We start from the raw sequence: 13,927 nt of genomic DNA on the forward strand, positions 1-13,927 counted from the left end.
GAGATGGATTTGACGGCCCCCGTGGGACCACGAGAAATGGTGACAATACGGAGGAGCCTTCATCCATCAGTGAGTAGGCAAGTGGCTGATGATGAAGCCTGTAACAATGTATGAAGGCTAGTTTGGAGAGAGAAAAAAATGTTGACCACCTCTGAAAACAGGTACTCAAAACCCAAGTTAAATGTGCACACGTTTACCCGACCAATAGCCTCCAAAAGCAAAGTCCCTTGTTAAAAATGCACGTGAATAAGCACCGGTTTCTAGACTTATATGTCCATGGTTCTGAAATGACCCTTGCGGGTGAGCCATAAACATGCACAGCGGACCATCTGTTATCCATTAAAGGGAAACCACAGAAGTCAGTAAAAAAATAGGCCAGAATACCACGAATATTTTGACCATATAAAACTTTTTCACGCAGTTGCAAAAAATAATTAGATGAATAAATAAAAATGCAAAGCATATGAACAACCATTCAACTGACAAAAAAAATAATCTCTCCATGCAGTCGAAAAAGAAAAAAAATCTCAAACATTAACAAAACCCAAGGCCTAAAAAAATCAATACAATACACGGCACAACGGAAGGGCACCTGCTTGCATTCGCACACGATTCAAAATCAAGGCAATGTTAGCAACAAAGACTCACACACACGCATACACACACATTGCAACTTTCAACGCGTGAAATAAATTTAACTGTTCACATGCCCTAGCCCAGGCACAGGATGTGACATGCACAGGGGCAGGCATGGTTCGAGAGCGATAGCAGCGAACTGGGGATACATCTTCCCGGCACTAAAACCCGGACCTCCAGGTCAATGACGGAGCCTTCATCGTGTGTCACATCTTCTCGTTCACAACGACCATCCCTTGCCGAGTGGGGCTCGGGCAAAGCCTTTTGGGAAAAAAAAGACAAAAAAACAGCGAGAATAAGAAAATAAATAATAAATACACGTACTTCGTTTATTTTCAGAAATACAATGCATATTTGCAATTAATGGGATACCATGAAGAAAAGTGCAATAGCAATGTATTCACATATTACCTCATTGCCAATGACGATGTCCACGTTGTTGCTTCCGCCCTCCTGCTGGATATCTTTAGCGGTGGCATTCTTGGAAAGGTCACCTTCAAGAGGCGTAAGCTTCTTTTCAATTTGACAAGCTGCCTGCACTGGCACCTCTTGAAATAGGCTCTGATCTAATGGCTTTTCTTTCGTATCACCGGTATCAAGTAAACTGTCATTCAATGGCAAAGGAGTTGGCTCTAACTTTGAAGTTTCTGTTGCAGCGAAGACTTTTCCAGATGACACGCTTGCATCTTTGGGTTCCACTCTCAATTGGCCTTGTACTTGCTCAATCATTTCAGAAGAAGGCGTATCGTCCTTGCTATGAGGACGATCATCATCATGTTTCAAGGTCCCTCTCTCTTGTTGGCTCGCATTAGATGATATATCTCTCCCCCCATGAGAATCACCTTCATGTTTCACTGGGTCTGGCTCTTGTCGATTCGCACAAGGAGAAGGTGTATCTTTCGCACTTTTGGAATCATCATCGTCATGGTGCAGTGTGTCTCGCTCTTGTTGGTTTGCATTATAAGAGGTATCTAGCTCAATTACATTAGAAGGGTCATTTATTTCAGCATTAGGTTGTATTGTCTCTTGCTTTTGTTGACCTGCACTAGAAGTTGGATCTTCCCCCCTATGAGAATGGTCGTATTCTTTTTTCAATGTATCTTGCTCTTGTTGATTTGCACTTGAAACAAATGTATCTTTCTCACTGTGAGGATCGTGATATTCACACTTCACCATCCCTTGCTCTTGCTGGCTTGCATCAGAAGAGACATCTTTTACACTCTCAGAATCATCTTCATGTTTCTCCGTGTCTCTCTCTTGCTGGCTTGCATCAGACGGGACATCTTTTACACTCTGAGAATCATCTTCATGTTTTACTGTGTCTCTCTCTGGCTGGCTTGCATCAGAAGGGACATCTTTTACACTCTGAGAAACATCTTCCTGTTTAACCGTGTCTCTCTCTTGCTGGCTTACATCAGATGGGACATCTTTTACACTCTGAGAAACATCTTCCTGTTTTACCGTGTCTCTCTCTTGCTGGCTTGCATCAGTCGAGACATCTTTGACACTCTGAGAAACATCTTCCTGTTTTACCGTGTCTCTCTCTTGTTGGCTTGCATCAGACGGGACATCTTTGACACTCTGAGAAACATCTTCCTGTTTTACCGTGTCTCTCTCTTGCTGGCTTGCATCAGACGGGACATCTTTTACACTCTCAGAATCATCATCATGTTTAACCGTGTCTCTCTCTTGCTGGCTTGCATCAGTCGGGACATCTTTTACACACTCAGAATCATCATCATGTTTCTCCGTGTCTCTCTCTTGCTGGCTTGCATCAGAAGGGACATCTTTTACACTCTGAGAAACATCTTCATGTTTTACTGTGTCTCTCTCTTGCTGGCTTGCATCAGATGGGACATCTTTTACACTCTGAGAAACATCTTCCTGTTTTACTGTGTCTCTCTCTTGCTGGCTTGCATCAGATGGGACATCTTTTACACTCTGAGAAACATCTTCCTGTTTAACCGTGTCTCTCTCTTGCTGGCTTGCATCAGAAGGGACATCTTTTCCACTCTCAGAATTATCTTCATGTTTAACCGTGTCTCTCTCTTGCTGGCTTGCATCAGACGCGACATCTTTTACACTTTCAGAATCATCTTCCTGTTTCACCGTGTCTCTCTCTTGCTGGCTTGCATCAGACGGGACATCTTTTACACTTTCAGAATCATCTTCATGTTTTACCATGTCTCTCTCTTGCTGGCTTGCATCAGACAGGACATATTTTACACTCTGAGAAACATCTTCCTGTTTTACCGTGTCTCTCTCTTGCTGGCTTGCATCAGACGGGACATCTTTTCCACTCTCAGAATCATCATCATGTTTTACCGTGTCTCTCTCTTGCTGGCTTGCATCAGAAGGGACATCTTTTACACTCTCAGAATCATCTTCATGCTTCTCCGTGTCTCTCTCTTGCTGGCTTGCATCAGACGGGACATCTTTTCCACTCTCAGAATCATCTTCCTGTTTTACCGTGTCTCTCTCTTGCTGGCTTGCATCAGACGGGACATCTTTTCCACTCTCAGAATCATCATCATGTTTTACCGTGTCTCTCTCTTGCTGGCTTGCATCAGAAGGGACATCTTTTACACTCTCAGAATCATCTTCATGCTTCTCCGTGTCTCTCTCTTGCTGGCTTGCATCAGACGGGACATCTTTTCCACTCTCAGGATCATCTTCATGTTTTACCGTGTCTCTCCTCTCTTGCTGGCTTGCATCAGACGGGACATCTTTTACACTTTCAGAATCATCTTCATGTTTTACCATGTCTCTCTCTTGCTGGCTTGCATCAGACAGGACATATTTTACACTCTGAGAAACATCTTCCTGTTTTACCGTGTCTCTCTCTTGCTGGCTTGCATCAGACGGGACATCTTTTCCACTCTCAGAATCATCATCATGTTTTACCGTGTCTCTCTCTTGCTGGCTTGCATCAGTCGGGACATCTTTTACACACTCAGAATCATCATCATGTTTCTCCGTGTCTCTCTCTTGCTGGCTTGTATCAGTTGGGACATCTTTTACACACTCAGAATCATCATCATGTTTAACCGTGTCTCTCTCTTGCTGGCTTGCATCAGACGGGACATCTTTTACACACTCAGAATCATCTTCATGTTTAACCGTGTCTCTCTCTTGCTGGCTTGCATCAGACGGGACATCTTTCACACTCTGAGAAACATCTTCCTGTTTTACCGTGTCTCTCTCTTGCTGGCTTGCATCAGAAGGGACATCTTTTCCACTCTCAGAATCATCATCATGTTTCTCCGTGTCTCTCTCTTGCTGGCTTGCATCAGAAGGGACATCTTTTACACTCTGAGAAACATCTTCATGTTTTACTGTGTCTCTCTCTTGCTGGCTTGCATCAGATGGGACATCTTTTACACTCTGAGAAACATCTTCCTGTTTTACTGTGTCTCTATCTTGCTGGCTTGCATCAGATGGGACATCTTTTACACTCTGAGAAACATATTCCTGTTTAACCGTGTCTCTCTCTTGCTGGCTTGCATCAGAAGGGACATCTTTTCCACTCTCAGAATCATCTTCATGTTTCTCCGTGTCTCTCTCTTGCTGGCTTGCATCAGACGGGACATCTTTTACACTTTCAGAATCATCTTCCTGTTTTACCGTGTCTCTCTCTTGCTGGCTTGCATCAGAAGGGACATCTTTTACACTTTCAGAATCATCTTCCTGTTTTACCATGTCTCTCTCTTGCTGGCTTGCATCAGACGGGACATCTTTTACACTTTCAGAATCATCTTCATGTTTTACCATGTCTCTCTCTTGCTGGCTTGCATCAGACAGGACATCTTTTACACTCTGAGAAACATCTTCCTGTTTTACCGTGTCTCTCTCTTGCTGGCTTGCATCAGAAGGGACATCTTTTACACTCTCAGAATCATCTTCCTGTTTTACCGTGTCTCTCCTCTCTTGCTGGCTTGCATCAGTCGGGACATCTTTTACACACTCAGAATCATCTTCCTGTTTTACCGTGTCTCTCTCTTGCTGGCTTGCATCAGACGGGACATCTTTTACACTCTCAGAATCATCTTCATGTTTTACCGTGTCTCTCTCTTGCTGGCTTGCATCAGACGGGACATCTTTGACACTCTGAAAAACATCTTCCTGTTTTACCGTGTCTCTCTCTTGCTGGCTTGCATCAGAAGGGACATCTTTTACACTCTCAGAATCATCTTCATGTTTCTCCGTGTCTCTCTCTTGCTGGCTTGCATCAGACGGGACATCTTTGACACTCTGAAAAACATCTTCCTGTTTTACCGTGTCTCTCTCTTGCTGGCTTGCATCAGACGGGACATCTTTTACACTCTCAGAATCATCTTCATGTTTCTCCGTGTCTCTCTCTTGCTGGCTTGCATCGAAAGAGACATCCTGCCCAGTGTGAGAATCCACATGCGTCTGCTGTACCCCCGTTTGCCCTTGCTTTACCTCAGCAGTGGAAACCATTTCAGACACCACTTTAACATCGTCAGGTTTTACACTGACTCGCCCTTGACCCATTTCAGGAGAATGAATATCGTTCCTATTTTGACATTCTTCATCGGTGCTTTTCACACCGTGTTGCTCATGTTTCACAACTTCATGGAAGGAAACCTCTTCTCCTGTGAGAGGTTGCCCATCTGAGCATTCATCACCTCCTTGCTGCTCCTCAACTTCACAAGTTAGAGAAACGCCTTCCTTATGTTCGCTCGTCTCGTGCCTGCGTTGCTCTTGATCCTGTTCCAACTCTTCAATGTCAACCACGTGAACGGGCGTGTCCTCCAAATAGTTATCAGTGGTTTCCATTGCTTTCATTTGCTCTCTCTTCTCACATTCATCCACCACTCCTGAAGCTCCTTCAACCACAACTCCATCAGGCCGTTCGCTCGGCACACCTGCAATGTCTTTCTCGAAAGGAACACACGTTCCAAACTCATTGCTCACATCCTCACTTTCAACCTTTTCAACATGCGTCATTGCGCCTTTGACAGGACTACCATCAACCGCTTCCACAGTTAAGGTCTCATCTTTAAGATTACTTTTTCCTGAAGAGTTAAATAGTGTATCGTCATTTTTGTGCGGACCTACAACATTGTCCGTATGGAATTTTTCAGTAACAACATCTGTCTCAGTCACCTTTGCATCGGTGTCTCTTTCCTCTTCTTCACCTTTAATTTCAAGCAGCATCACCTCCTTGCCAACCTTCTTGATCATCTCTACAGCAGGCAATGCAGGAGCAGGCTTTTCTTCGGAGCAAATGGAAACGGCGTGTTTGTTATCCTGGCAACTTTCTGAGCTCACGCTACCAGAAGACAATCTTGTATCATCGTTCACCATTTGGTCAGCGGATAACAATAATTCTGCTTCTGAAGCAATGGCCGTTTTCATTTTCTGTAATCGCGAAACATCTTTGACCAGCTCTTGATTCACCACGTTGTTCAATTCATCACTCGTGGCGACATTCATCGCACTCTGGCCATTATTTGCTTCTGTTTGTTCGGTGTCGGCTTGTAAAATGTTGGCTGTTGTCTCTCCGTGCCATTTGTCTGTAGCTAAATTGGAGCTGATATTGTCATTTGGTTCGGTTTGATCATCAGAAACATTTGAGGCAATCTCTGGCTCCCGTAAGGGATGACTGATCATATGGAGGCTCTCTCCATCCTGGCTCATTTCATCAGTGTCCGAGCATTCAACAACGCTTTGAAAAATATCCTCAAGGTCCAACACATTTCCTATTTCCTCCGAGGTAGTTTCCTTTATATCATGAGTGCTATACTCCTTTTCATCATCGTCATCATCAGTATGTTTTAGTAACTCACTATTTATATTTTTTGATTTGGTTAACTCAGGAGGTTCAAAAGGCATCTTTTCTTGTTTAATATGTAGGCGCACAGGTTTCTGCAACGCTTCCGCTTCACCAATATTGGAAACCCGCACATCTTTTGACTGCCGTGCTCCATCTTCAGAAACCACGACAGCAGTTTCAGCAAGTTGCCCTGAGTCATGAAATGTTTCTCTTTCAACCAAGCAGTCTTCTCTCGGGTCATTCTCCTCTCGCTCATCTTCATCGGAGCGCTCTTTCAACTTCCGCTCGACGTCCTCTGCTTTCGGGCTACAACCTACATTTTGCAAATCGATACGCTGCGTCTCGTCTTTCTCGGCATCAACGTGCATCTTTGGAACGTACACTTTACCACTTGCCGCATCCACTTCACTCACTGCACCACGATCGTGATCTGCCCTGTTTTGATCAAAGGCACTTTCAATGTTTTGCATAGGGGTCAGGTTTCCATCTGTCTCGGAGCGTTTGCGATTACCTTCAGCTCCTTCCAATGGCATTTCCTCCAGATGTTTTTCTTCATTGAAGATGGCCTCATCAGACAGTGACAGAACATTCTCAAGAATTGTGTTGTCTTCGGTTGCGTCCACGGACCTGTAGCCCGAATCTTTACTCAGTGCAGATGCTTCTTTTTCAGTCAGTGCAGTACTCTCCTCTTTTTCCTTCATGCACAAGTCTATGTTTCCAACATCTGAAAGTGCTTTTGTAAGGGAAGCACACATTTCAATCACCTTCATGTCACCCATCTCATCTGCAGATCCAAGCTGCTGGCTATCAACATCAGTGCTTAATGTAGAATCTAGCGCATCACTTGATATCCGTGGCATTTCCCCTTTATTACTTTTTTTCTCACACGGCAGTAATTCAGTCACCCTGTTCTCTTCACGAGCTAGGTTCTCATCAGAAAACGTTTGTTCGTTAATGTCCATCTCTACGTGGCTTCCTTCGATTACCCCTCTGGTCAGGCATGTAACGCCAGCATCCATCACTATTAGCCTGTGCCCTGTTTTAGTGTCCATGTAACTGTGATCCAGGACGTATTTAAGCAGAATATGTTCTTCATCCACTTCACTGCCATGTTCCTCTGCATCTCCTACAGAAGCATCTTGCTGAATTTGACAGGGCTGCTGTTTGAGGAATGGATTTTCATCTGGCACAAGGATTCCCTTCAGGCTATCACTAATCGCAATGTCCAGGACAGATCTTTTGGCAGACTCCTTTATCGACAACACTCCGCCAGCCTCAGGTACATAAAGCCCAGCCACATAATGGCGGTTTTCCAAAACCTTCAGTGCTGTGTCCGTACTAATAGCATCCTGATGTAGTGCAGTTGAGACTGGCATCAGCTCCCCAGACTCCACCCAAATGAGACCTCTGAATGCCTGCAGAGATTCCAAAACAACCAGGGCACTTGTTGGAGAGATTATTTTTTGAGCCACAGCTTCATCCACGGAGAGTCTCTGACCACAGGAGGGATCCACAATTCCGCCAGACATGACTTGCTGCACTAGCAGCGAGGACATTGTCTCGTGGTCGATAAGGTTATGGTTCACGGCTTCTTCTGCAGTCATCCTGCGCCCTGTCCTAGGATCAACAATGCCCCCTGCGAAAAGCTGGCATTCCAAAAGACGAAGCATCACGTGTCTGTCAATAAGCCCTTCGTGAACTGCCCTGAGTACACTGACCTTTCTACCAGACTTTAGGCAAATCATTCCTGCTGTCGTCTGCCCGACAGGTAAAAGCTTTTGACCAGTTTCCTCATGGTAAATACATCGCTGCAACAGCTCCGAGAGAGACACTTTCTCGAGTGAATTGGGATCGAGCAGGCTCTGGCAGGTCTTGTTCCTCTCCAGCAGCTTGGAGAGGAACTGTGGTGTTATTAAGTTCAGCTGGGATGCCTTCTCCAGCGACAGGTCATCGGTGAAATCCTTGTGAATTAATCCTCCTGTTGCAAGCTGTGCTTCCAGAATCTTCACCCCAATGCCTTCGGGGATCTGTCCTGTGTCCACAGCTGTTACAACGGGCAGATGATGTGTACGGTCAAGTGGAATGGCACTGACCGCTTGTCGATGGAGCTGAATAATTTCTAAACGACCGTGAATGTGGTCATCAATGAGCCCCCTGTGCAAGGCCTCTTTCAGTGAGATCACCTGATTTGCACGTGGATCGACCAAAGCACTCAAAATAACTTGCGTTTCTAACAGTGTCAGGCCAGTCTCGTGATCAAGGAGCCCTTTCTTGACCGCATGATATATTGAGAAGACTTCCGACGTGCCTAGGTTAATTATTCCGGCAATTGCCACGTTACCCTGCAAAGCCAAAAGAGATTAAACAGCATCAATGTGGAAACTACGCGTACACAAGGGATTTTTTTTAGCAAACAGAAACAATAGCAACATAAATACGTAATTAAGCAGCAAAAATCGTCATTAAAACTGCCAAAAAATATGCAATTGATATAAATGAATGCGAAAAACCGAAAGGCAGTTGTAAAGCAAGTAAAAAATAATGTAAAATTGACAACGTATGTACTTACCAAAACAAAAGGATGTCACACAAGCGGTGCAAGCATTTTTGTCAAGGGTCAATGCCAACAGCATGACAGGTGAAAGGGGATAAGGAAGCTGATCCAGCATGCTTCTTTAGAACTCACAACACAATGGCTTTGTGACACAGAAGCATCAGTTAGTTAACGGCAAGTAAAAAAATGTTAACTTGAACCTCCAGACTCGACGTGGGAGACACACACGGACGTTTTGTTGTTCTTTGCAAACACGCGAGACATTTCTTTGTTAAAGTTCAGACCATGCTGTGCATGTTTATGGCAAGCCACACGATGTATTCGTGAAGGTAAGTAAAACACCAGTGCCCTGCTGTGTGTTACTTTCTGCTTCCAGTGCAAGGTGGCGGTGCTTGAATACAAATGTCCCAATGGTGCAGCGGTGGTAGTAGTAGGTGATTCATGACACGGATTTACTTTTTTCGCCTGTATTGTTGCAAATTTGAATTTCGCTCAAAATGTAAGGACCCATACTGGTATGCAATTAAAAATAAATTCACAAAAAAACACACGCATATAACAGGATTAAAACCTATGGTGCAATAACCCCACCATGCACGTTTATAAAGGAGAGCAATGCAACACATTTGAAAAAATAACAAAAAATGAACGAGCTGAGCATGCACGCATCAACAAAAAACACACGTTAAGGTGCAACCAAAAAACAATGACCATTCCGACATTCCGTTTAATGAAAATGCAGCGTTAAAAAAAATCACCGCATTAATATCTGCAACGCAACACGACGACCATGCTTTTCCTGTGCCAACCCAGCATCACCGAGACCGAGCAATACGCTACCTTGCGCTGCGCTTCCTTGTGCAGCTGTTGCAACTCCTCTGCCGACTGCTCGCACAGCTGCTGGTATGTTTGCTTGAGGTTGTCAAGCTTGGCCTGAATTTCGGCCTTCTGTTCTTCCGATAGCCTTCATGCACAGCACAGGAAAAGCAGCATTTAGTTGTTTTTCCCCAACGGCAAGTTAATTGTGCAATTTGTGAAATGTATATATACATCTGAAAAACACCAAAAATCGTTTGAGCTCAGATAATGCCCCACCAAACTGAACCCAAACCTGGAACGCAGAGTGGTATTGTGCACTGCACTATGCACCTGGCCACCAAAGTTCCTTCCTTGCCCTCGTCTAGGAGGCCGCTTTCCTATCTTACAGCAGTTAAATGCTAATTTCTCACATTAACATCACTAGCCCCGGCCACTTCTTTATGACCGTTGGGCTACACCCATTTCAAACCTTTTAAAACAGTCTGCCTCAGCAGCAAACCATGCTTTCCCACCTGATGTCGGACGCTTGTGTTGCGCCCGAAACGTCGTGATTTATTTTATTTTATACTTGACCGAAAGAACCAAAGAGAATGGGTATTAATACATAAAGAAACTAACAACATTATAAATACATACAATTAAAAGAAATATTGTCAAATCAAAGCATTAATTAACATTTACTGTACCTACAACAGCCCGTCGTTAACAGGAGTGGTCGTTAAGAGGGGTTGTCTACTGTATAATCACCCTGCAAAACGTGGACACTCACTTGCTGCCGTTTTGAGCCAAAAACAGCTCCGTCTGTCGAATGGCCTCAGCAACGGCATCCTTCTGGGAGGACAGCTGGTCAACCAAACTCTGCAAGAATGGAGCAAAATGTGAGAGTTCATTAGCAAGGAGAAAGATTAATCTAAATGCAATTGTAATGATTATAGATTATACAGCATTTACATCGAGACGCATGTAGAGTTTGTTTAAAATACTGAGAATGACAGAGTAAATCCAGTGATTTTTAAAAAAAATTACTGTGAAGTGCCATGTGTTAAAAGGCTTGATAATTATTACCATTTTGGCAAATATCGTGAAAATTACTGAATATTTGACATTTTTATTCTGTACGTGTATTTATTATATACCGTTGCTGAATGTAGGTCTAGGTCTACCTCGATCTTTCGGTAATGGGGGGGGGGGGGTTGTTTGACCATACTTCCTCACGTTGTTCATTGTGGGTCGGTGAAGGGAGGCCAGGACTGGCTCGAACTCAGATGACAGGGTTCGTGGTGCAGTTTGCTAACCACTGCATCACCGCTCCACCCTTATCTCGATAGAGAAGGGCTGATAAAGCACTGCTTTGTAGCCCGAACACAATAAGATAACATTGTGGCTGAAGGCCATTCTTTAGAAGGGCAACTGTCGAAATATGTTACTTATTTCAGACCAATGGTAGGGGGGGAGGGGATATGCATCAACGTATCAATTAAAATCGTTCTAAAGCTCATGATGCATCCGATCCTGTTGTGCAGAGTTAATTCATGAGGACCTCTGCAACCACTAAAGGTGCTACGGCGCAAAACGATGCGAGAACAAAAGTGTGATTCTTCAATCAAATTGTGCCCCCTACTCAAGACGAACCGAATCACCAGGATTGTGCATAATTACAGGCATATTTTACACATTTTTAATTTGTGGACGTGTTCGCTAATGTTGAAGGTGCCTAAAGCCATTTAACAACTGATGCTTCGACACCACTGCCAATGCAATGCTTTACTGTTCTTGTCAACTTACATATGTATGCACTGTAATTCGGAATATTGGATAATCTGGCAAGGCCAAAGCCCTGATATGTGTCGAATTAACAAGGGTTTACTGTATACTCTTTGGTTCTTTCGGTAAAGTCATGTAGGTAGAAATAAAATAAAAGAAATCACGTTTCGATCGCAATACAAGCGACCGTCATCAGGAGGAACCGATACAACTGCTGATTTCAGCAGTCGTCCTGCTGTATCGGTTCCGCCTGATGACGGTCGCTTGTGTTGCAATCGAAACATCGTGATTTATTTTATTTTATTTCTACCTGTGTGACTTTACTTAAAGAACCAAAAAGTATGGATTCCTGCAGTCACGAAAGCTTCAAATCAGGGTTTACTGTATGTTGAACTTTTTTCGCACAATATGGAAAGGTGGTCACAAATGACACCTGCTTGTTACGGCGTTCTTGCCTGCCGAGGGGCTATGTTGTCGGCAAAGTGCAGTGCAGCAAATTGCATATTGTACTGTGTTACACCCCAACGTCTATGCTCCCCACATTCAACAACCAGCAACTGACCAACGTAGCGAAGTATGGCCGAACAACTCGCACGACCTGCACGGCACGGGGGAGGCCCTCATCCGTCAGTGCGATGAATTCACGTAAAGGGATACGCACACGCACGTATGTACGCACGTACGTACGTAAGAGTTTCGCGCGCGCGTCGATCAATTGTCGCGCAATCACGAAACATTTGAATGCATCCTCCTCACCTGCTGCTCATTGCAGCTCTGGTCCAGCAGCTCAGAGTCGGGGCTGAGGCCACTGGACTGCGCTCGTCTGCTCTGGAGGTTCTCGCCGATGCCCGACACCCACGAGAGAAGCTCGTCCACCTTTGACAGGTGACCTTCTCTGGACTGTTCCAGGGACGTCTGGGTGGGCGGCGAGGATGCCGAGAATCCGGTTAGTGGCGCAAAAATAAAAAAATTGTACACGTGATTTTTTTTTGTGGTCGTCACATTTCAACGTCAAAATACCAACGTCTCAAGGTGGAGTTAGCTGGCAATTGCAAATACAAGCACGGTGCATGCAGAGTTCAACGCAGTTTCTGCGAAAGTGTCGAGACTGTATGGTGCTACAGTTATATGTTCAGGACGGTTTTATATTTGCAATGACTTTTATGTACGTTTATGTACTTTTTATAGAAATATAATTTGCATACCTGCAACACCGTAGAGTAACACTTTCAAATTGGAAAAGTTCACCTTTTCACAATTTTAGGCACATATAACGCCGAGCATGCATACCAAGCAGCTACACAACTCGCACTTTTGGCCATAATACTGGAATTATTTTCTATAATTCTCCACAGATAATTCAAAGGGAGTGTGAAAGGCATAGCACAACATATCGGGCACTACACCTCGTTAGCAGATGGGACATATCCAATAGTTTTAATGAGAAATTTGTATAAAGAGCCTTCGCATATCTTAAACGTTGTTGCAGCTTGGTAATGCACTTTGAGCAGGATTAACACACCCTACTTTAGACATAACACACACATTCAGAGCATCACCACCATTAAACACCAACAAACTCTCATCAACGGAAGCAAAACGTTCCAAGAATTTAAGCGTTGCAAAAATATGCACTCGCCATTTTGGCTCACGCCAGTTTTTTTTCCTTGTCAAAACATTGAAATTTCCATCATTTGGTTAAGTACGGATGTAACGAAAAAAATACATATGGCACATCCCGATAAAGTGAATACACGTGTGAATAAATAAAGACTTAAACAAGTTGCTGCTGCCACAGTTTTGTACAAAATGCACACCAACCACTGCCCCACAGACCTGCAGGCCATGCTTCCACTCCCGTATGAAAGACGCCGTGCCACGCGATTCTGCACAACCCTGTCAAGTCTCGCCCTAGCCCACCAGTTGCCAGAACATGCTCCCTGGACTGAAGCTTCCTTCGATCTGCTGTCCGGATATGGTATGGAAATGCCTCCTTGAACACATTGTCGGCAAAATCACTGATTCTGGTCTTCAGGCCTTCAAATGCCGAGCACACACATGGATATCTCCTAACGTCACCACACGCCTTGTAGGGACTATTAAGTCGTTGAGCTGCAGTGAACCAATGATTATGCCGATTAGAAGTACTAATGTGTGATATGGCTGTTGTTCACAATTACACCCAATTAAAAATATTCAATACAACGTTGATACTAGACACTGGATAGCCCCAACGTTGAGATTAAAAGTAAAAGTTGCAGCTAGCTTTGTTTTAGGAGCTGAACGCCAAGAGAAATTCGCACAATAGGTTTGGCTCTTTACGTGACACAAGTACACACACACACACACAGGTT

General features: G+C 44.2%; 1 protein-coding gene across 15 annotated transcripts in view; it reads right to left on the reverse strand.

Annotated features, from left to right (window-relative positions):
- The window catches only part of LOC144931700 (microtubule-actin cross-linking factor 1-like), a 244,250-nt gene that overhangs the window by 74,321 nt on the left and 156,002 nt on the right, over positions 1-13,927 (reverse strand). For all 15 annotated transcript variants that reach the window (XM_078855898.1, XM_078855897.1, XM_078855893.1 and 12 more), the window contains 3 exons: positions 12,330-12,488; positions 10,579-10,667; positions 9,831-9,954 (listed from right to left, as the gene is read on the reverse strand). In XM_078855898.1, the coding sequence (XP_078712024.1) occupies positions 9,831-9,954; positions 10,579-10,667; positions 12,330-12,488 (372 nt within the window). The remainder of the gene's footprint in view (positions 1-9,830; positions 9,955-10,578; positions 10,668-12,329; positions 12,489-13,927) is intronic.

Source organism: Lampetra fluviatilis, chromosome 4, assembly GCF_964198595.1.
Source record: "Lampetra fluviatilis chromosome 4, kcLamFluv1.1, whole genome shotgun sequence".
NCBI lineage: Eukaryota > Metazoa > Chordata > Hyperoartia > Petromyzontiformes > Petromyzontidae > Lampetra > Lampetra fluviatilis.